The sequence below is a fragment of the Xenopus laevis genome, chromosome 1L (assembly GCF_017654675.1).
Source record: "Xenopus laevis strain J_2021 chromosome 1L, Xenopus_laevis_v10.1, whole genome shotgun sequence".
NCBI classification, from domain to species: Eukaryota; Metazoa; Chordata; class Amphibia; order Anura; family Pipidae; genus Xenopus; species Xenopus laevis.
This window is the reverse complement of record NC_054371.1, coordinates 15,356,335-15,379,302: the sequence shown is the minus strand read 5'-3', so window position 1 is coordinate 15,379,302 and position 22,968 is coordinate 15,356,335. Positions and strand designations below refer to the sequence as shown.

Below are 22,968 nucleotides of genomic sequence, written 5' to 3'. Positions count from 1 at the left end.
AGAGCACTTGTAAGGCCCCATCTAGAATATGCCGTAGAGTTTTGGTCTCCATCACTCAAACTGGACATTATTGTATTAGAGAGGGGACAGAGAAGGGCAACTAAGCTGGTAAAGGGAAAATCTTAGCTATGAGGAAAGACTGGCCAAATTGGGGATGTTCACGCTGGAGAAGAGGTGCTTAAGGGGTGATATGATAACTATGTATAAATATATAAGGGGATCATATAATAATCTCTCTAATGCTTTATTTACCAGTAGGTCTTTCCAGCTGACACAAGGTCACCCATTCCGATTAGAAGAAAAGAGGTTCCGGCTAAATATTGGGAAGGGGTTTGTTACAGTGAGAGCTGTGAAGAAGTGGAATTCTCTCCCTGAATCAGTGGTACAGGCTGATACATTAGATAGGTATAAGAAGGGGTGGGATGGTGTTTAGCAAGTGAGGGAATACAGGGTTATGGGAGATAGCTCATAGTACAAGTTGATTCAGGGACTGGTCCCATTGCATTTTGGAGTTAAGGAAGGATTTTCCCTGCAAATTGGAGACTGGATCAACAAGCAGTTAAGCATGTTATATATAGACTTGAATTTGATGGATGTGTGTCTTTTTTCAACCTAACTGACTATTTTACTATCTCCAGAACCAACTTGAATTGACGATTTAGAATATGAACTGGGCTGATTGAACTGAAGTGAGTAAGAGCAATAAAATACTATTATTCCTCAACAAACCTGTAAAGAATCAGAACTTTAGGAAATTCTCATGGATGTGCCAAACGGTTTCCAAAAAAATCAAGGGCTATAGCCATGTATAGCCCATTGGAGCATTGCAGTGCTTGCGGCCCTAGACCAGACATTGATTTGATGGAATTCAGTTCAATGTACATTGAGGCCACTATGGACCAAGAGTAAATGGGTAAATAGCCAAGTGTTATACAGGAAACCATGTCCTCAAGGTTGCAAGTAGTATGTAGAGAGAGATACCACCATATGATATAAAAATCTCTGCAGTAAATGAAGTATAGTCGCCCCTAAATTTAAAATTCAAATACATTTTTATGCTTTAATACTTTTATGATAGCCAGCTGATGTATTTCTGGTGGTGGCTGAATCCTAATCCAAATGATCAGGCAGTAGTCCTTGAGGCAAGGTTAATCTCATCTGAGACTCTGGCTAACCAGCTACATAGAGGCCTTTCCTCCATATACACCATTACACCTTGCATGAAAACAGTGTGCACAGTCTTTCAAAGGGCAATGGCTCCCCCTACTACAAGAGAAATCAGTGGTCCAAATGGTCCCCTCTATGGGGCAATGGTGCCCTCCCTCATCTTAGATCACTACCTGGTGTGGTCACCTGGGCGGCAGCTGGAATTTAGTCAGGCCCTGAGAGTTTTAGCAGTTCTTACATTTGCAGGAAGACTTTGACTTGCAAAACTGCTCACTCTTCAGGATTTATACCCCAGATGTAACCTAGACCAAGGCAATTACATGCACATGATTTGGAACTGCCTCAAAATCCAGAGATTTTGAGTCAAGGTTTTGTCTTATGACGAAGCAACACTGGGGCTCCCCAACATATGCTCCCTGGAGCTCTGTTTATTGGGAATCACTAAAGGACTACCTGTGGTCATGCCTTCTGCATCTCCTACATTTTGCCAAAAAAGCCATCCTGATGACCTGGAAGGCAACAGCACCATCAAATCTAAGCTTCTGGAAACAGCTAATCAATGATGTTCTCCCTAGCCTAAAGCTAACATACTTGACTAGAGGCTGCCCTGAAAAATTTAGGAAAACATGGTTGGTTGGAGTTAAACCAGGACACTTAGACATTCTCCACTCTCTCCTCCACACCAAAAACCTTTAAACTGTAACTGGGTACTGCTGCCCTAATCAGCAGATCATTAGGAAGTAGGAATAAGCCGCATTCCTTCTCTCACTAATGACTCTACACTTTGATTAAGTGGTCCCAGGCTTCGCTTGGTGACACTCATAGGGGGCCCATCCCCTTCATTTCCTCTCCTCCTGTCTCTCCCTTTGGGTCTCCCCAGAAGTACAGACTCTATTTTCTCTCTTCACTCTCTCCTTTTTTTCTGCTTACATCTGTCATAATTGATTGAAAAACCTTTAAAATAAATTTAAATATATTTTTGGTTTTAACATTCCATTTTGTTATTAGTCAGCTCGAGTGAATTATTTAAATGAAGTTGTGGGAACCCATTTATTTTGATTACAAACGGTGCTGTTTATTAATATTAGCTTGATTATATGTGTGCATATATTAAATGTTACGCTACAAACCTGGGGATATGCATGAAGCCTGTTTTGCATTCTTCTGCATGCATCTCATTGCCATAATTTAACATTTTTACTTCACACCTGTGCCATGTAGGTGTCATTTTGTCTGGCAATTACGATAGATGAGAAATAAGTTGGGGGGGGGGCTAACAGCATCTCTAAATCAGAGAATTATGGCTGTGTCTTTGTGCTAGCATAGGTTTAATTTGAATGGATCTATACTGTTAGGGGGATAATATAAGTGTAATATGGTAAATTGCAGACATTTTGGGCCGGGGTTCTATGAGTTGCTCAGCATGGCCTTATTCAACATTGCCTTCACAACAGAAACATAAATAGAACTTAGAGTTGACCAGGTTGTAAGACGGGATTAACCAACTTGATTCTACATGTGCTCTACTTGTTCTTTACTATTCATATTACTGCTGGGAAGTGTGTTTTAAGCTGGAGAGGTTTTTTGGGTTAGTGAATAGCCATACAGGGAAATGAGAACCAGGTACCCTTTTTCTTGAGAAAACGGAGTGGTCTCCAAATGAGCGTATCTTTCCCTGATATGCCCACCCACAGGGCGATATCAGGTAGAGTCCTGCAGCAGGTCGGATACCTGTGGGTACCTGCTGGTTACCTGCAAAAAAAGCGGGCATCCTGCGGAATGAGGGGAGGATTTTCAGGTGCGGGTATAAATGCGGATCTGCAGTTCATGGGTCTCTGTTGAATTTCTAATCTTATGTAATATTGTCTATATTTTACTCCTTTTAAAGTTTTACAAAACTTATTTCTGTCCCACCCACTTTGATTACATCACTTCCGGTTTGCAGCACCATCGCTTCCTGTTTCATGGTGGTCGGTGGGTTGTGGGTCGGTTTGCGGATTAGGCAGTTGAGGGTCCGGGTCGAGTAGCAAATCAATGTGGGTAAATATGCGGGTTGTGGGTTTGGGTCGGTCCGGGTCTTAGAATTTGGTTCTGCGCAGGTCTCTAATATTGGTTCAATCCGAGGTTTTAATTCGCATCTTTAATCTGCCTGTGTATTGCAACCTTAATAGAATAACAACTATTATTTAGGAAGATGCCAATGTTCCTTTTATCAGGTTCCATATCTTCATACTGCTGAGATACAGATCACGCAAGCTGGTCATTTCTGCTAAGGGTTTACAATTATCTAAAGCCACATGATAGAACAGAACTTCAGAGCTATGGGCTACATTGCCATATCTTATGGTACCACCCATCACTCATGAAACACAAGGTATAATGTTAGAAAGTCACCCCATTCAGCACTGACAACAAGCAATTGATCTGACACACAGTTCCACTAAATTTGTCCAACCCTTGGGCACCAAATTTGTTATCTCGTACTGAGGGCAAGTCAGTGACATGTCATTCACTAATTCAGATCTACCACCAACCGCTACAGAAAATTCAGAACTGTTAAGACCAATCCTTAACATGCCAAGTTGCCTTTTATCCAGTTTTGAAGAATTCAAAGCACATCCTTCATGAGCTCCCAGTAGGAATCTAAACCTTAACACTGGTAGTTTTTCTTGTGATGATCTGACAGAATTTCTGCATGGTACGAACATCTGGAAAACCAACAGGTCATCCAGAAAATGACATATCCATTAATAAATATGGTGTAACAAGGATATTATTCGAAATATTTAGATATAGTGTGCACATGGAGTTGTATTTTGCTTTCCTTTTGATTGGGTAGTGAGATATACATCATATGACCAAATGTATGTAGACACGCCTTGCAAATGCCTACGTATGCCACAACTTCATTGCCAACACACTACAAAATGACTATAAGACTCTTGACCAGGAGTCCCCAATGTTTTTTACCCATGAGCCCCATTTAAATGTAAAAAGAGTTGGGAAGGAAAGCAAAAATTAAGAAAATGCCCGGGGGATGCCAAATAAGGGCTGTGATTGGGTATTTTGTAGACCCAATGTGGACTGACAGCCTACAGGAGGCTCTCTTTGGCAAACCACCTTGTTTTTATGCAACCAAAACTTGCCTCCAAGCCTGGAATTCAAAAATAAGCATCTGCTTTGAGGCTACTGGGAGCAACATCCCAGGGATTTGTGAGCAGCTCATGAGCCACTAGTTGGGGATCACTGCTCTTGGCCATGAAATTCTTAGTCTGGGGAAGGCTCTTTCCTGTTTTTAGCAATATACTACCTCCCTACATACAGGTACATATAGGGATAAAGGGATAGCAGAAATGGGAATGGAACAAGGTTGGTTGGCCTGCATGGAGCCCTGACCTCAACCCTTCTGAATACCCTTGAGATAAACTTGAACAATGATGTGACCCAAGCCTGATAACCAACGTCAGTGTTCAACCTTCTACATATGAATGGAAGCAAATCACATCCAAAATTGTTCCAACCTCTAGCTGAAAGCCTAATCAGAAGAGTAGATTGTAAAGGATGTTTTAGCAACAAAGAAAGGACCAACTCATATTAAAACCCTTCATTTTTACATCCTGCAGAAGGAGAAGTACCTTCCACTACAGTTGGATGTTTTGATTGCCTTAGTTGACCCCCAAACTTTTTGCATATTAAATAAAAAGCCCATTGGCCATTTCAATGAGATATAGATATTTAAATCTGACCCAGGGTTTTCTGACAGAGCCATGTCTTCCAGAGGAATTTGATCCGGTTACGGGGCCTAAGGCTGACATAATTATCCTAAAACTTTGCACTGCAGTGTAATCTAAATTTACATTTAATGATGAATGAGCCTGACAGCACGGTTAGCATTTTTAAACCATAAAAAGCTGTAAAATCAGTAGTCAGTAAAATGAATCCGGCCTTCTTAAATCCTCTCTCATTAATACTCACTCCATCAATTAGCCACCAAGCTGATTGGAATAAAGTTTTTTCACAGAGCAGTTTTGTGATTAATGGACGAAGTTGAGACGTTGAAGGATATCTGATCATTTTCAACGGGCTCCTACCAATTTAATTAATGGGCTTTTTGGAAGAGAAAATTGATGATCAGCTACTGATTAACAAATTGCCAGAATTATCTAATGGTATTAAACCACTATCTAATGCCACGCAAAAACAAGGTGGAGGATATGGAACTTACCACCAATATACATTTCCAATCACAAACTGGTCATTTTAAAGGATGGGTAGTTGAGGACTGCTGTGGTGTCTTCTCCTTCTATTTGTTTGTTTGGAGTTGGGGTCCCAATAAGCCTACAGTACTAGCCTTCTGCCCACAGCTCTTGCTACTTTTTTTACAATCTATCCTCTATCTCTCTATCATCTATTGATTAATTATCTATATAGTATTGTAAGGAATCATCCCTCTGCTGGGACCTTGTGAATTTCAGCATGTTACCTTCCCCCGCTCTACTATTAAGGCAGATTAGAGGTATAGGCTTACCCTATATTGAGATCCCTACGGTTAGCTGCTCTGCATTAACTGGCAGGTGCAGCCTATTGCCTAATTAGCTCCCAGCAGAGGGCCCTTATTTAAAGCATGAGCTGACTTCCACCCGCCAGTTCATAGTTCTGATACCTGCTGGACACCCGGTCATTGCTCCTATGTTCCTACATTCCTGATTCCTAGCTCCAGTCTGACCCTGCTCCAGGACTCTCTCCCATGCTGATGTTCCTGATTCTTGTTTTCCTTTTTGTAAATGGACTTTTGTTTTACTTTGAACTCCTGAGCCAGTAATAAACCTTTCTGTCTGCAAGCATCCATTCCGGTCTACTCCCTCCTATTTATACTTTAAAAATCAACCCTGTGGCCCTTCTAGTCATTCCTAGGTGGGGTTTGGGCCTCTATCATATATCTACCTGTCTATTATCTCTCTATCTGTGAATTATCTTTCTATCTATAATCTATTCATCAATCATCAATATATTATCCATCATCTATCTGTCGGCCTGTCTATCATCTAGCTATCTTTATCATCTATTATCTATCTATCTATCTATCTATCTATCTATCTATCTATCTATTGATCATCTATTAATCTATAATCCATCGATCATCTATCAATCTATTGATCATCTATCATCTATCATCTATTATCTATCAACTATCTATCTATTGATCATCTATCATCTATCTATCATCTATTATCTATCAACTATCTATCTATTGATCATCTATCATCTATCTATCATCTATTATCTATCATCTATCTACTGATCATTATTAATCTATCAATCATCTAATGATCAATTGTTGAACTATTAATCTACCGATCATCTATCTAATTATCATCTATCACCCATCAATCATCGAGAAAATTATCTATCATCAATCTCTCTATAGATCATCTATTAATCCATCAATAATCTATAAAATCTATCTATTGATTGTGTATCTACCATCTAAAATCTATCTATTGATCATCTTTCTATTACCCATCTATCTATCCATCCTTTATCATCTTTTCTGACTTCTATGTGCCTGCCTCTCAGAGTCCCAGACTTTTCATTAATGACAATACATTTTATCTGCATTCCTGGGAAATGAAGTCCCAGTTGATTGTTGTAAATTAAGAGGAAATACCCATTAAAAGTTGTTTTTTTTTCACTGAAATAAATAACGTGTAAGTAATATAAACAAATGATGTTCTTTTTTGGTTGAGTAAACTGGTAGTTCCAAATCTGTACAATAAAAAGTACTTCATTCTCCTAGAAAAAATTATTATGAATAACGATTATCTGTTATGGTACCTTTCACTCCAATGAACAATAATAACTGGAAAATAAAAAAGCCAAATTATGTCCTTCAAAAAAAATATTTATATAAAATCAAATTTGTGAAGCAGAAAAAGTACAAATAATAAGTACAAAGAGTAATTCAACCATTCAGTTGTTAAGGAAGAATCTAAAGAATTGATATTACCATCACTTTGGGCAAGATTCAATTCTTCATAATATATATTTCTTTTTCCCCATGGAGTAAACACTGCTGGTGGGATATAATAACAGGTGCAATGCACACACAGTAACCAAACTGTCATTTCTTTCATGGTGGTGTCTATCTAAATCAGTGTTCAAGCTACTGTAGAGATGCTACATATAAATATGCCAATGATTGAATGTAATAGAAAGCATTATGAAAGTGGAAAGAGATGCATTTTGCTGTAGTGTCTGTGTCTTTAATAAACATCACATAAAGCTGTTGTTGTGCTATGGATCAGTTAGCAAAAGATAATAATCCTTGAGACGCTCACATTTATTTTTCTCAATCTTGCCTGAGTGATTCGGCTGCTGAATACAAAAACCTTGATATTTTTGCACAATGGAGTTCACATTAGTTCAGACCCGACAAATAACAAATGGAGTGAAACAAGGGAATTAGGAAATTTTATTTTGCACAGAAACCCGGCCCCTTTTCTATGAAAGCCGCTCTGCTTGAGGTGCAGCTGCCCGTTGCCCCAATATTTCTATACTAGGGTTCCACTGGTCTGGGCAGGCCAATGACGTCATTGGAGCGGGACGATGATGTTGTGGGCAGTTTTGACCCGGACGGCCCTCCTGAAAACCGGATTGTCTGGGTCAAAACTGCCTGCCTGGTTTTCCTAATGTTAAGAAACAGGATTTCTTAACATTGATGTGGCGATTGGCCAATCGCCAACAACCACCTCATAGCTCTGCCCACCGACCTGTCCATGTGATGTCACTGTCCTGCCCACAACATCATCGTCATCATTGAATTTGCATCAGCCATGCCAGCATGACCCTAATGACCCCGATTATAAATGATTATCAGCCAATTTAAGAGCGTCAGCTAAGATTTCATCATTTCTTGTGCCCCAACAGGTGAAAAAGTGAGCAAGGCCATTATACACTAATGTCCACCAGCGGCAACTCCTCATTGGTTGGAACAGAAACTTGCAGTCTGGGAATGGTCGTATTTCATTCCATGGGATTCAGGGAATACTCTTAAGGGTGCTTGTAGGTATAGGTGCTGGCCTCTTCACCTACTGTAGAACACTAGCCCACTAATCTGCTTCCCTATGTAAGCTATTAACATTGGAATGAGACCCCCCCCTGTGCCTGGAGCGCTCCTTACTATTCTTATTATTGCATCTTATTATTATTCCTCCTATGTCCAATTTCACCCCATTGACCTCCCCATTTTCCCTACATTAACTTACCTTAAAGGAGAAGGAAAGGCTAAAACTAAGTAAGCTTTATCAGAAAGGTCTATATAAATACACCAGTAAACCCTCAAAGTAATGCTGCTCTGAGTCCTCTGTCAAAAGAAACATCACATTTCTTTCCTTCTATTGTGTACTCATGGGCTTCTGTATCAGACTTCCTGTTTTCATCTTAAACCTCCAGGGCTTGGGCTTGAGCATGCTCAGTTTGCTCCTCTATCCCTCACCCCTCCCTTTTCTCCCCTCCCACCTCCCTCCCTGCTGTAATCTGAGCCCAGAGCTATGAGTAAACAAGGAGAGACTCCGGCAGGAAGTGATGTCACACCAAGCTAATATGGCAGCTGCTATCCTAAACAAACAGAGAGAGCTTCTAGAGCTGTTTACTCAGGTATGGTAAAGCATTCTGCAGAATAAATATAGTGTTTTAGCTTGTACTATTGTGGCTAATCTATTGGCAAGAAACTGATGCTATTTTTGCTTTGTTTTGCCTCATTGTATTTAGCTTTGCTGCCGGCATGCCTGAGGCCTTTCTTTCATCAGCACGTTTCAGCATAATGAGTTTTCCCCATGATATTTGTGCCTTCACATCTATAGTCTAGCAGTTTGCCACCCCAAGTGCATTGCCTTTGCCTTGTTGCCTACACTTTTCTGGAACTCCCAGAATCCCCTGCTAGCCAGTGGTACTGGCCATTGCTGCATTGGAACTGCTAGACTAACTGCCGGCACAACCGTCCAGCCTGAGGGGGCTGTCACTCACCGTAGCTGACATTTTCTCACTTTTACTGCCGTATAAAATGTTAATGCATGTTTAACTGTGACTGCTCAGGGGATGTAACATTTCGCTTTCTGCTCATTCTCTGTGTGACGTTCTGCTTTATATTGTGATGTTCTGCTTTATATTGTGATGTTCTGCTTTATATTGTGATGTTCTGCTTTATATTGTGATGTTCTGCTTTATATAACTGCTTTGCAACACAAGTGCGTGTTATTGTCACAATATTTCCTTTTTGCTTTGGCAGGACACACATTAACATGAATTAACTCAATGTTTCCCCACTAAAGTCCAGCGTTCTCTCTGTTCTCCCTCTATTTACAGAACTGAATACCCAAAGAATCTGGAGCGAGTATATGTAGCGAGACTTACTCCCCCTTATAAGTATAAATAATGCATCACCAGTCTGGGAATAAGCGGCCAAAAATATGTACATTTTTATACACTAGGTTTCTACATCAAGGGTAGTTGGTTGATCCCTAAAAATGGAAACAAATCCCTATGAAAAATGTTTGCTTGGAAGCAGGATCTTGTTGTTAATGTTATCTGCTCTGCTGGTTCTGACTCTTGAAACGATGTAGCAGAAGCCAGTCCATTAACAGACCTGGACGAGAATTGACTTGTTGCAAGAGTCAGAATTATAGAAGCCATAGGGATAAACAGAGGTTGTTTTCAGATGAGTTTACATTTACAAATTGCTTTCAAATGAAGGAAAATGCTTTAAAAACTGACTACTATGTGTTTAATTCCTGTAATGTTCGTGCTGCTGATTTAGTAGGAGTCATTTATTGCTGAGTATTAGGGGGCTAAAGCTGTAGAGCTGCAGTTCCCAATAATGCCACTAGAGGGTTATGCTCTGCTCCCATTAAACATGCCTGCATTCTGCAGAAACCCCCTGTATCATCTATTATAACGGGATTATTCTGTTTCCTGGGTCACTGGACTTTCTATACAGGTTAAAAAAAAAAAAAGACTCATTCCTCTTATAACAGCATTATCTCTGACCTGCCCTTTTTTTTATTCTGTGCCTTTAAGGTCAGATGCATGCTCAGCAGAACTGGCAGTTTGCACAGAGGACACAGAGAGAAGAGACATGACATTAGGAGCTTGAGCTGAGCATTGATCCCATGCCATGGGAAGTGGTTGGTGTAACTAGATATTAAATGTATACAGGTTGATCTGTTTTACCAATATTTATTGAAATTGTATATGAATTAGGGTCTCATGGGGCCCTTATACTTCCCGGGCCCCCTGCATCCGCAGGGTCTGCTTCCTCTGTAGTTAGGGTTGTCACTTTTCCGATTGGAGGAAAAGGGGCAGGCGGATAACGTCGTGTGGTTGGCAGATGATGTCAGGGAGTGGGCGGATGATGTCAGAAGGGCAGACAGATGACAGGGAGGACCAGTGATGTAAGGGGACATGGCAGATGATGTCAGGGGCGGGACAGATGATGTGGCGATCAGCAATTGGTTGATCGCCATGTCATTAACGCCAATGGTCTGTCCGGATTTCCTAATTTGGAAATCAGGACAGGCACTTTTCACCCAGACAGCCCTTACAAAAATCAGGCTGTTTGGGTGAAATCCGGACAGGTAGCAAACCTATTTGTAGTTACTTCCTTAGCCATTAGCAAGATGAACTGTAACTCATATTTATAAGGGAGGCAGAACCTCACACTGCTGGGGGCCCAGGACCAGGACAGATAAAGGCCCTGTGGGGTACCCCTCCCCCCTCTAGAGAGTGATTGGTCCTGGAGATAGGCAGGGCACACATGACAGAAATATATGTTAATATAAGTCTAGACATTATTGTCTATGGAGACCTGAGCTAGGCAAGTTACACAGCTAGTGATGGGCTAATTTCTCACGTTTCAGCTCACAGAAAAACTTGCAAATTTCCCACGAAATTCGCGAAGCGGCGAAGAATGTGTGAAACGCGAAAATTGACGCCAGGGTCAATTCTGACTCCAGCGTTAAAGTCAATGGCCATCCGAATAGTGTTGAAGGGCGACGGTTTTGACGTGAGCTACTATTTCAGACGTGCCTCCAAAACTTTTTGTCGCCAGGAGTTTCGCAAATTTATTCACTAGCTGCGAATTGGCGCCAGATACAAATAAACCTGCACATTTGGGGATATTCTTGCTTTGTGCACGGGCTCAGATAGGGTTTAGTGATGGGCGAATACATTCCAGGCACAAATTCACGGAGAATTTCCACTTTTCGCCGCAGGTGAATAAATTCATGAAACTGCAGCGAAAATTTGCCAGGGTCAAAAAAATGTTGGACGCACGTCGAAAAAGTCGGTCTTGTCAAAACCTTCGCGCGTCAACATTATTTGGACGGCCATTGACTTTAACGCTGGTGTAAAAATTGACAAGGGTATCAAAATTCACATTTCGTGACTTTTTTTTGCCATTTTGCGAATTTCCCGATGAAGCAAAACAGGACAAATTCGCCCATCACTAATAGGTGTCCCAGGAAGCTGCCCCACTTAAGACTCCCCAATAAATAGGATAGACCATTCTTGGTTGAGATGCTTGCAATCCATTTAGTGTCTAGCCTGTCTATCAGAGCTAATAATCCTGAAAAATTCCATCAGAACACCCATCATCTGCATTCCATGGACCTTAAGGGCAGAGACACACAAGAAGATTCGGGGAGATTTAGTTGCCCGGGGACAAATCTCCTCATCTTCAGGCGACTAATCTCCCTGAACTGCCTTCCCGCCAGCTAGAATCTAAATTGCCAGCAGGATGGCACTTGGACTTTCGTTTTCCGAAGTCGCTAATCTCTCCGAGTGCCATTCCGTTGGCTATTTAGATTCTAGTCAGTGGGACGGCTTTTTGGCGAGATTAGTTGCCGAAGTAGAGAAGATTAGTCGCCCGAAGAAGAGTCGATTTGTCGTCGGGTGACTAAATCTCCCTGAATCTTCGCACGTGTCTCTGCCCTAAGTGGTTCCCTCAACTCTACTACTTAAAAGAGGTGGGTCACCTTTACATTAACTTTTAGTATGTTATAATTATAGTAATTCTAAGCAACTTTTCAATTGGCCTTTTTCTGAATTATTTGCCTTCTTCTTCTGACACTTTTTCACACACACAGTTTTCAAATGGGGAGGGTCACTGACCCCATCTAAAAACAAATGCTCGGTAAGGTTACAAATATATTGTTATTGCTACTTTTTATTACCCATCTTTCTTTTCATATTCCAGTCTCTTATTCAAATCAATGGACGGTTGCTAGGGATATGTGGGTCCTAGCAACAAAAATTGTTAAAATAGCGAACTGGAGAGCTGCTGAATAAAAAGCTAAATAACTCAAAACCCACAAATGACAACCGATTGCAAATTCTCTACATCATACAAAAAGTTAATTTAAAGGTGAACAACCCCCTTTAATGCGTATTTGTTTTTAAGCAGCTTTAAAACCCATTAGAGAAATAGCCCTTAACTAGGAAACTCCAGGTGCCCAAGAATTCCAGATAATAGATCCTACACCTGTAATCTAATTGTCTGCTGTGTAACTGGGTATATAACAGATTATAATAATGTTAATACGACAGCGATAAGTATAATTTCAGCTCTTTGTTGGCTGGCGACAGGCTCCGGGTGCTCCATGTTCTTCCATTCAATGTAGTGTGACTCAGGCCCAGTCAGGAACAGGCAACGTTTCCATCAAACACATGCACGGAAAATGTGATTTCTTAAAAATCAGCATCATTTTGATGTCAAAGCCATTTACTTATTTTGGGGTAAAATAAAAAGTAATAATTATTTTTTGTGTAGGCATGGGGTCAGTGTATGTTCTCACTGGTACAGGCTCCGGGTTACTTTCAAGATGTAGGTTTGTTTTTACGTTTTTCATGTAAGTTGGAACATTAAATGGAACTTAGGCAGAGGTTTGTCTTAACAGACAGTAGTATTTATTTATTTTTACCTTTCTGTGCTCTGCGATAGACAACACACACCAGAGGGCATTGGGGCAGGTGGTTTATTTAAGCTAAATGCGAATAAAAGTCAAGCAAACCACAGTATGTTACTTTTATAGCCCCCGTCTGTAAGTGTGAGTTGTATGTAAGTCGGGTCTATGAAACTCGAGGACTCCCTGTACTTGTTTCTTTCTAGCAAAAAAAACCATCATTGCTTGTCTTACAGTATATTGCAGGAATTCTAGGTATTATGCGACATTTAAAAGCGCAAGTGTAGTGTGTAGAGTAGAGTGCAATGGCCCAAATCATTTTAGGGGTTATTTACATCCGCAATGCAGTGAGCAAAGTGAAATTTGGATTTCTATTGTTCCCCTGCAGCCGGGGTCAGTGGAGCACACCCCCTTCCCCCAGGCCGGGGCTTCTAACACAGGGGCCTCATCCCAGGGGCCCTCACCCCCCTCCAGGCCCTCCTGCCCCAGGTGCATCCCCCACCTCTGGCCCCTTGCGTGTACCTGTCTGTATTTGCAGCCATGATTTGGAGCAGATTGGGAGACAGCAGGGGCCACTGAAGACTCAGGTGTGTGTCTGGGTTGGCGGGGCCCACTGCATTTTCACCCGATGTCCCACCAGCCTGGGGCCCACCAGGGCTCCTGTTTTAGGAGCTCCCCTCCGACCCCCGTCCATACTGCAAAGCCCCCTCTAGACCCCTGGTGCACACACACACAACTCCCGCGCATGCTCATACTCATCCCGCTAGTGTGTGCACCCTTTACTAAGTGAGACTGGGCCAAGTGGAAAGGAGGTTCGGGCGAAAGTGACAGGGAGCTGGAGTGGGCCGGTGTCCCTCGGCCTCAATCTGGCCCAAGGCAAAACCCCTCTCCACCCCCCACCCCCGTACCTTATTTTATATTGTCACAGACATGAGTGGGGAGGTAAGGGTACAGTGCCCAGGGCAGGGAGCAGGTGGGGGTTGACAGGACCTACCAGGTTTTTTCCGGTGTCCCACCAGCCCAGTCCGACCCTGGGTGCAGCAGCCATTTGTAACAGGGGCAGGTAGGACGGAGCAGTGCCAAGTGCAACTATGCAGAAGAGCAAATTGTGTATTTTGATGAAATTACTAATGAATAAGTGTGGGGTTTTTATTCTCAACTCACTGTAGGGAAAGTTGAGGGAACTCAGTTACAGCCATGTGGGAGTTGCATCTACAACAAGAAAAGCTATTGTGTCGCATGTTGTAGCGAATAAGATGCAAGTTGCAGTTCTCATTTTCTCAGCAGGGAAATTTGTATTCTTTGGGTGCAAGTCTGCTGCCCTTTGGGAACCCTGAAAATACCGCCAAGTTCAGGGGATTTTTTAAACTTGATAACTCTGAAAAAAATTGAGTCTAAAAAACAAACAAATATATTTGAGATTGTGTTTTGTTGTCTCTAATTGCTGCTCCCAGGACATTGCGAGACTGCAACTAAATGCTGATATTATAACATGCAGTCAAGCATTTGAGTCACCCAACTAGTTGGACAATACGAGAATCAACTCGAGTGACACTCAAACAGAACCTCTTTGGATCAAGACTTCCCTGTCATTTCAGCCTAGGGGGCAGATTTACTAAAGGGCGAAGTGGGATTCACCAGTGTCACCGCTTTCAGGCACTTCACCGAATTACTAACGGGCGCAGGCGTAACTTCCCTAGCGAATGAGACAGACACTAATGGTCATTCGCACTCTATCGCCAGGCAAATTACTCCGTTACTCCAATAATTCACTAAGATGCGGATTTTACTGAACGTTACCCCTTGCGCCAGACTTGCCTTCTCCATAAACTATACACTGGGCTCATGTGTAGGGCATTATAACAACTTTATTTTATTAAGGTTCCCTGGACTTGTGTGATGTAATGGATTTGCTGCAACATTCGCATTCAACTTTATAATTTATAATGTATGCAAATTAGCAAATTAATGCAAATTAATGAAGTTGCACTAGGCATTAAAAGTAGCGCTATCTTAAATTCGCCAGCATTCATCGTTGGCGCCCTGGATGTAACTTCACATTTTAGTAGATTTTAGGGATGCACCGAATCCACTATTTTTGCAAAAGATACGGTCGAATACCGAACTGAATCTGAATCCTAATTTGATTATGCAAATTAGGGATGGGAAGCAGAAAAGTCAGTGTCGTATCTACCGGGGGAGCAGGGGGTGCAATTGGGCCAGGGCCTGCACCCCCGCAGGGCCCCCCGGCAGTCACACGCCCACTGGAGTCGGGTGCAGCCGCACGGACGAGGGTGGGGGGCGGGGCCCAGCTGCACGGCCCGCACCAGGGCCCGCCCCCACCTAGTTCCATCACGGAGAAAAGTTTTTTACTTCCTTGTTTTGTGACAAAAAGTCACACGATTTCCCTTCCCACCCCTAATTTGCATATGCAAATTAGGATTTGGTTTGGTCGGCAGAAGGATTCGGTCAAATCAGAATCCTGCTGAAAAAGGCCAAATCCTGGCCAAATCCTGGCCAAATCCTGAACCGAATCCTGGATGCGGTGCATCCCCAGTAAATTTAGTCAATTTGCGTTGTCTGATCGGATTTTCGTCTGGCTATGGCTGCAAAGCCGTCGCTTGCGAATTATTGCTGCTTAGTAAATTTACCCCTAAATGTCCCGGAGGAGGGTCAGTCTAAAGGTCACTTATGGAGAGATTAGGGGAAAACGACTATTTGATCTCCTGATACACCTGAAAGACCATCTTGAAGGTCAGTAGGGGTGAGATTTGGAATTACATTTTATTTGCTGGCGGATTTGGTATTCTTAAAACGGTTGCTGAATGACTGATACCCCAATATTTTTCTACATCTGCCGCCTTGTTATGAGCTAAGGGGCGGCTTGAACAACAGTCTGACCTCTAAGCGAGGCTTGTCCTAAAAATCTAGACAACTACGGCTTTAATTCATCCTCCTAAATTTCCCTGCCGCTTTGTAATGTTCTTCCACTTTTCATTCAGCCCGTGCCAGTGTCATAAAAGGAAGATGTAGCCATCTGGGCCACGGGGAGAACCCAAAACAGTGATTCTGTCTGAACTCACGGTGAACTGCCGGCATCTCCTCTACTTCTCTCTGCTCCCTGGATATTCCCTGGATATTCCCTGGACTGAAAACTCTTACCTGAGAAATGATCCGAACACGAGAAATTCTACTGGCCCCGGGATATGGGTTTAAGCTTTATCAGTGGCACTTTATTTATTCAAATCTGATTCTAATGAGTTAGTACAGTGAGTTAGCAGAATGGTACTAGTTAGGGTGCTTAAAGGATAACTAAACCCTAAAAATGAATATGGATAGAAATGGCATATTTTATATAGTGAACTTATTGCACGAGGCTAAAGTTTCAGCTTGTCAATAGCAGCAATGATCCAGGACTTCAAACTTGTCACAGGGGGTCACCATCTTGGAAAGTGTCTGTGACACTCACATGCTCAGTGGGCTCTGATTGGCTGTTGAGAAGCTAAGCTTAGGGCTCGTCACTAATTATCCAGCAGAAAATGAGCTTCCCTGGCTGTAATATAAGCTGATGCTACAGGTTTGCTGATTATTAAATTCTGATGCTAATTGCACTGGTTTCTGTGCTGCCATGTAGTAATTATGTGTATTAATTACTAATCAGCCTTATATTGTGACATTTCTATTCTATGTGTACTGTATATTGTGAGTGGCTCCCTAAGCTCAGTAAGTGACAGCAGCACAGAGCATGTGCAGTGAATCAGCAGAAAAGAAGATGGGGAGCTACTGGGGCATCTTTGGAGACAGATCTTTACTGCTAAAGGACTGCGGTTGCCTTGGGCTGGTACAGAAGCACAAAACATCATGTACAACATTTCTAGCTACTTCTTTGGTTAGGCTTTAGTTCTCCTTTAAGGCCAATGACTAGATGAAGGTTGGCCAGGCCGGCCCGATACACATGGCTTCTGACTTCCTTTTTTTATAGACGCGTGCCTTATTGCTCGGGCCCTTTTTGTGATGTCATCTGTTGGGCGGGCGGAGCAGGTCTATAAAAGGGACCCGGAAGTCGCGGGCGGGCGTGGGCAGAGGGAAAACCCGACCCGCACATCACTAGCACCCTATGTTGCACCTGATAAGATGATATAAGAGGCATCTTCCACTTCCAAAAGGAACAGCAACAGAACATTTGAAAGCAACAAAAATGTAAACTTTAAATCCACCTTGACATGTTCAGTATATGGAACCCAAAACATTAAATGTTTCCAGAATGTCTATTGTTGCTTTAAAAGCACTGGAACGTAAAGAACTGATCTTCAAAAGTATTTGATAGCAGAAATATAGTTGTCCCTAATTTATGAACTTAACATAAAACATATTTTTCCCATCGTCATGAGCAAATCTGTCCCTTTTGACTCCTCCAAAATATTCCCAAAGCCGTGGGAAAGCTGTTTGGAAAACAGTAAAAGTTTGCGAAACGCATTGCAGTCGATGGGGGTGTTTCCCATTCAAAATATGTTGAGGTGTGGGCAATTTCTTGGGGCAACTTTTTCCTCGCAAAATACATTGGAGTCTACGGGTATTTTTTCACAGCGTCTTATTAGTACAAAATACTGTACATTGGGGTCTATGGGCATTTTTTTTCCAAATTTTTTTTTCGTGGTTGAATTTTGTGGCCGTTTCACCAAAACATTTGCAGATTTTGAAATGCAGAAAGTCAACGCAAATCGATAACTGCCAAGAAAAATTTCCGCTCATCACTAATTGCCATTGTCCCATATTTCCATCATTTTTTCCACCCCCCGTTCTGCTTAAAATATGAAGTAGATCTGATTCTCAGAAGCCAATCGAAAAAGGTATTTGCAAATCCTACAGAGCTCAACTCTTTTGTTCTTTCTTTGTCCGGACTAATCAACCCTACGAGAAGTGAATCTAATACGCAGTAATAATCGGTACTTTCTAATCTGCTTTATATTGCAATTTAACACTCCAGGGATTATTTTATCAGCTAAAAAAACCCACAGCTGAACAGATCAGAATGAGCAGAATGGAAGTCTAGGATATGAAGTTTGCAGATGTCTCTTAATTGCAGTGAATGCAAAGTGTTATTTTTATTATTCTCTCTGCAGACCAGGAGTACGTGTAAGCGATCGCGTCTCCATTTTTGTTACATTTCACCTTGACCAATTGAATAAGGACAAAGAGCACGATCCTAAAATGAGAGGCGTTATCATGTCATAGAATTTGTAATACAGGTATAGGGTCCCTTATCCGGAAACCCGATATCCAGAAAGCTCCGAATTACGTCTCCCATAGACTCCATTTTATCCAAATAATCCAATTTTTTAAAAATGATTTCCTTTTTCTCTGTAATAATAAAACAGTAGCTTGTACATTATCCCAGTTAAGATATAATTAATCCTTATTGGAAGCAAAACCGGCCTATTGGGTTTATTTAATGAATTTCTAGTAGACCTAAGGCATGAAGACCCAAATTACGGAAAAAGATCCGTTATCCGGAAAACCCCAGGTCCCGAGCATTCTGGATAACAGGTCCCATACCTGTAATAATAATCAAACCCACTCTCAATTTTTTTTTATTTTATAGCAGATAATAAAGAACGTAGCTCTGAAACCGCCAAGACTCGCTGTGCGTTGAGTGATCATTATGGAGATAATTGCTATTTGCTATTGTTACCAATCAGTCACTCTCTGCGGTTGTTCAATATTCGCAGCCTCATTCAGACACACTTGTTAATATTGATCATTGCGTCAGACTTTAGAGCATGTTGTACCAAACAGGCAGTGCTTGATTCCTATAAACAGACCATATTCCACATTATGCCTGATGCAGGCTACCAGTTATTTTTCATTAAATATTGTGTTTATATGTACATTTAGGGGGTTATTTACTAAAATCTGAATTTATCTCATATTTTATTAAAACAAAAACCACATACCCGATTTTAGCTTATTTATTAATTAAAAAACTTGATTTAATCACAGAAAAACTTGATAACACCGAGCGAATTTAACATTCGTATTTTGATAAATAACACTCTAAGGGGCACATTTACTTAGGGTCGAATATCATGGGTTAATTAACCCTCTATATTCAACCGTCGAAGTTAAATCCTTCGACTTTGAATATCGAAGTCGAAGGATTTAGCGCTAAGGATTTAGCGCTATTAAATCCTTTGAATCGAACGATTCAAAGGATTTTAATCCATAGATCGAACGATTTTCCTTCGATCAGAAATTGGCTAGAAACCCTATGGGGACCTTCCCCATAGGCTAACATTGATGCTCAGTAGATTTTAGTTGGCGAAGTAGGTGGTCAAAGTTTTTTTTAAAGAGACAGTATTTCGACTATCGAATGGTTAAATAGTCAGACGATTTTTAGTTTGAATCGTTCGTTTTGAAGTAGTAGTCGCAGGTCAAAGTAGCCAATTCGATGGCTAGAAAGCCTATGGGGACCTTCCCTATAGGCAAACATTGATGCTCGGTAGGTTTTAGGTGGCGAAGTAGGCGGTTGAAGTTTTTTTTAAAGAGACAGTACTTCGACTATCGAATGGTCGAATAGTCGAACGTTTTTTAGTTCGAATCGTTCGATTTGAAGTCGAAGTCGTAGTCGCAGGTCGAAGTAGCCAATTCGATGGCTAGAAAGCCTATGGGGACCTTCCCTATAGGCTAACATTGATGCTCGGTAGGTTTTAGGTGGCGAAGTAGGTGGTCGAAGTTTTTTTTAAAGAGACAGTTCTTCGGCTATCGAATGGTAGAATAGTCGGACGATTTTTAGTTCGAATCGTTCGATTTGAAGTCGAAGTCGTAGTCGCAGGTCGAAGTAGCCAATTCGATGGCTAGAAAGCCTATGGGGACCTTCCCTATAGGCTAACATTGATGCTCGGTAGGTTTTAGGTGGCGAAGTAGGTGGTCGAAGTTTTTTTTAAAGAGACAGTTCTTCGGCTATCGAATGGTAGAATAGTCGGACGATTTTTAGTTCGAATCGTTCGATTCGAAGTCGAAGGTCGAAGTAGCCAATTCGATGGTCGAAGTTGCCAAAAAAAACTTCTAAATTGGAAGTATTTTTTATTCTATTTCTTCACTCGAGCTAAGTAAATGTGCCCCCTAGAGTCGTGGCAGGGTACATTTATTTATGTTGTTGCTTCATTGGTCCATAAACTGAAAAATGAAGTTCTCCCTCTATTCTAATTTTTTCGGGCATTTTTCCCAAAATAGCTTACATTTTCGAGTTTTTGTCTCTAAACCCAGCACACCACAAACAACTTCAAATAGAGATAGGTGCCTCTCCCATTGACTTACACAGAACCACGACAGGACTGAGATGGCGGATTTTCAGATTTGTGCTTTTTGTAGCTTCGGGGTATAACAAATCTCGAAAAATTCAAGGTTTTTTTCCTCTAAAAACGTGAGTTTTTCTAGTGATTTCAACATTCGTATTTTAATAAATAACCCCCTTAGAGTCATAGCAGGGGACATTTATTTATATTATTGCTTCATTTGTCCATAAGATGAAAAATTAAGTTCTCCCTTTATTCCGTCAGCATCCGAGATCTAAGGTGTCATTTATTAAATATGACCGCGGAGCACAAGAGCTCCCCTTACAGCACATTTGAAAAGCACTGGGTGCTGATCATTAGGCACAAGGCAGGAGCTCCGAGTGTCCTTACCATTTGTCCTATGGACCCTGTTGTGACCTGCAGAAAAGTGCAGAGTAGGGTGCAAGTGTACAAAAGCATGTCGGTTTGCCCCTGTTTAACCACCCTGTCCAGCACTTTTATAAATATTGACGGGCAAATAAATTTGGCAGGCACGAATTTGCGGCGGATTAAGTGTTTTGGCGAAACCGGCGAAAAAATTTGCAGTCGTCAAATAATTGTGGATGCTCGTCGAAAAAGTTGATTGCGTCAAAACTGTTGTGCATCAACATTATTTGGACCCATTGACTTTAACGCCAGCGTCAAAATTGACAAGAGCATCTGAATTTACGCGGGCATCAAAATTTGAGTTTCGCTGCTTTTTCTCAGTTTCAAATTTGGGACAAATTCGCCCATCACTATAAATGACCCTCTAATACTGTAATGAAGGCTTGAACCCTTTTAGAGTCACTGTAGAGTTTATGGCGCCCACATAATATTCTATAATTTGATCAGCTCTTTCATCTATGGCAGGTGTTCTGTTTGCAAAAGATATCCAAAATCAGCAATTGTACAATATTAAATCCTTCTTTTCTGCACATGTCTGTACTATATGCAGGAGCCCAGCTCAGACACGTATATTTGTTAAGGTGTCAACTGCTCATGAAAGCTTTACTAAAAACGAATAGAGAGACCTCACTAATGATGAGCGAATTTTTTAACCAGGCATGGATTTGCGGCAAAGTTACCCCATCTGCAAATTATTTTTGGGAAACTGCAGCAAAAAATTGTCGCAGAAAATTTCACCAGAACAAAAAAAAGTCACCGAGACAAAATTGTTGCAGAGACAATAAAGTCACATAAGAAAAAAAAACACCCATTGACTTTAATGCTTTTGGAGTGAGAAAAACTCTTGCATAAAAAATTGTGGCACAGAAAAAAATTCATGCCTATTGACCAGTTTTACAAATCTTTCAGAAAAGCAAATTGGGACAGATTTGCTCATCACTTCTAAACACTAAAGCTTCACAGTCAATCTGTTATTTTGCTTGATGTGGGGGGGGGGGGCAGTGACCCAGACATCCAGATAGCATTTTCAGTTGCATGCGGGAGATCATGCAAAATAAATAAAGAAGACTACAGAGAAGTTACCTAGAATATGTCTTCTAATGGTCTATAAACGTCAACTCCTTAAAAAAATGCTAGGAGCTACCATGAGCAAATTGCTGGAGAACACATCTGAAGAAGGGATTCAGGGACACACACATAGACATCAGCACCAAAGAAAGGACTGGTTGGTTTCCACTAATATTGAAATATTTAAAGGGATACTGTCATGGGAAAAAAACATTTTTTCAAAATGAATACGTTTTTTGAAATCTGACACGGGGCTAGACATATTGTCAATTTCCCAGCTGCCCCAAGTCATGTGATTTGTGCTCTGATAAACTTCACTCTCTTCAATCACTCTTTACTGCTGTACTACAAGTTGGAGTGATATCACCCCCCTCCCTTTCCCCCCCCCCAGCAGCCAAACAAAAGAACAATGGGATGGTAACCAGATAACAGCTCCCTAACACAAGATAACAGCTGCCTGGTAGATCTAAGAACAGCACGCAATAGTAAAAAACCCATGTCCCACTGAGACACATTCAGTTACATTGAGAAGGAAAAACAGCAGCCTTTTCTCTCAGAGCATTTCTCTCCTAAAGTGCAGGCACAAGTCACATGAACAGGGGCAGCTGGGAAATTGACAAAATGTCTAGCCCCATGTCAGATTTCAAAAAAGAATATAAAAAAATCTGTTTGCTCTTTTGAGAAATGGATTTCAGTGCAGAATTCTGCTGGAGTAGCACTATTAACTGATGCGTTTTGAAAAAAACATGTTTTCCGATGACAGGATCCCTTTAAAAAAAACAATATTTACAAAAGGCGGCTTTGAAGCCACATACAGCATACACGTTACAGAGTTATCTTTAGACTCTATCACAAAGCCACCAAAATGCACCGCAGCAACGGACATCCCAACTGGAGACTTGTTATGTAAATTAAGAACCCTGGACTTACCTGGGTTACTAGCGGCTCCAACAGGCTTTCCACAGTAAGAGTCCTGATTTCCAAGCTTTTCGGGTCCCATTTGAGAATGATGGGTGATGTGGCAGAAGACATGTTCCTGAAATAAATACGTGTAT

At 41.4% G+C, this 22,968-nt stretch overlaps 1 protein-coding gene across 5 annotated transcripts in view; it reads right to left on the bottom strand.

The window, feature by feature from the left end:
• Nucleotides 1-22,968, bottom strand: part of ctnna2.L (catenin alpha 2 L homeolog) — a 1,040,499-nt gene that overhangs the window by 937,449 nt on the left and 80,082 nt on the right. For all 5 annotated transcript variants that reach the window (XM_041580668.1, XM_041580677.1, XM_041580652.1 and 2 more), the window contains 1 exon segment: nt 22,844-22,949. In XM_041580668.1, coding sequence (XP_041436602.1) covers nt 22,844-22,945 — 102 coding nt within the window. In that variant the 5' untranslated portion in view covers nt 22,946-22,949.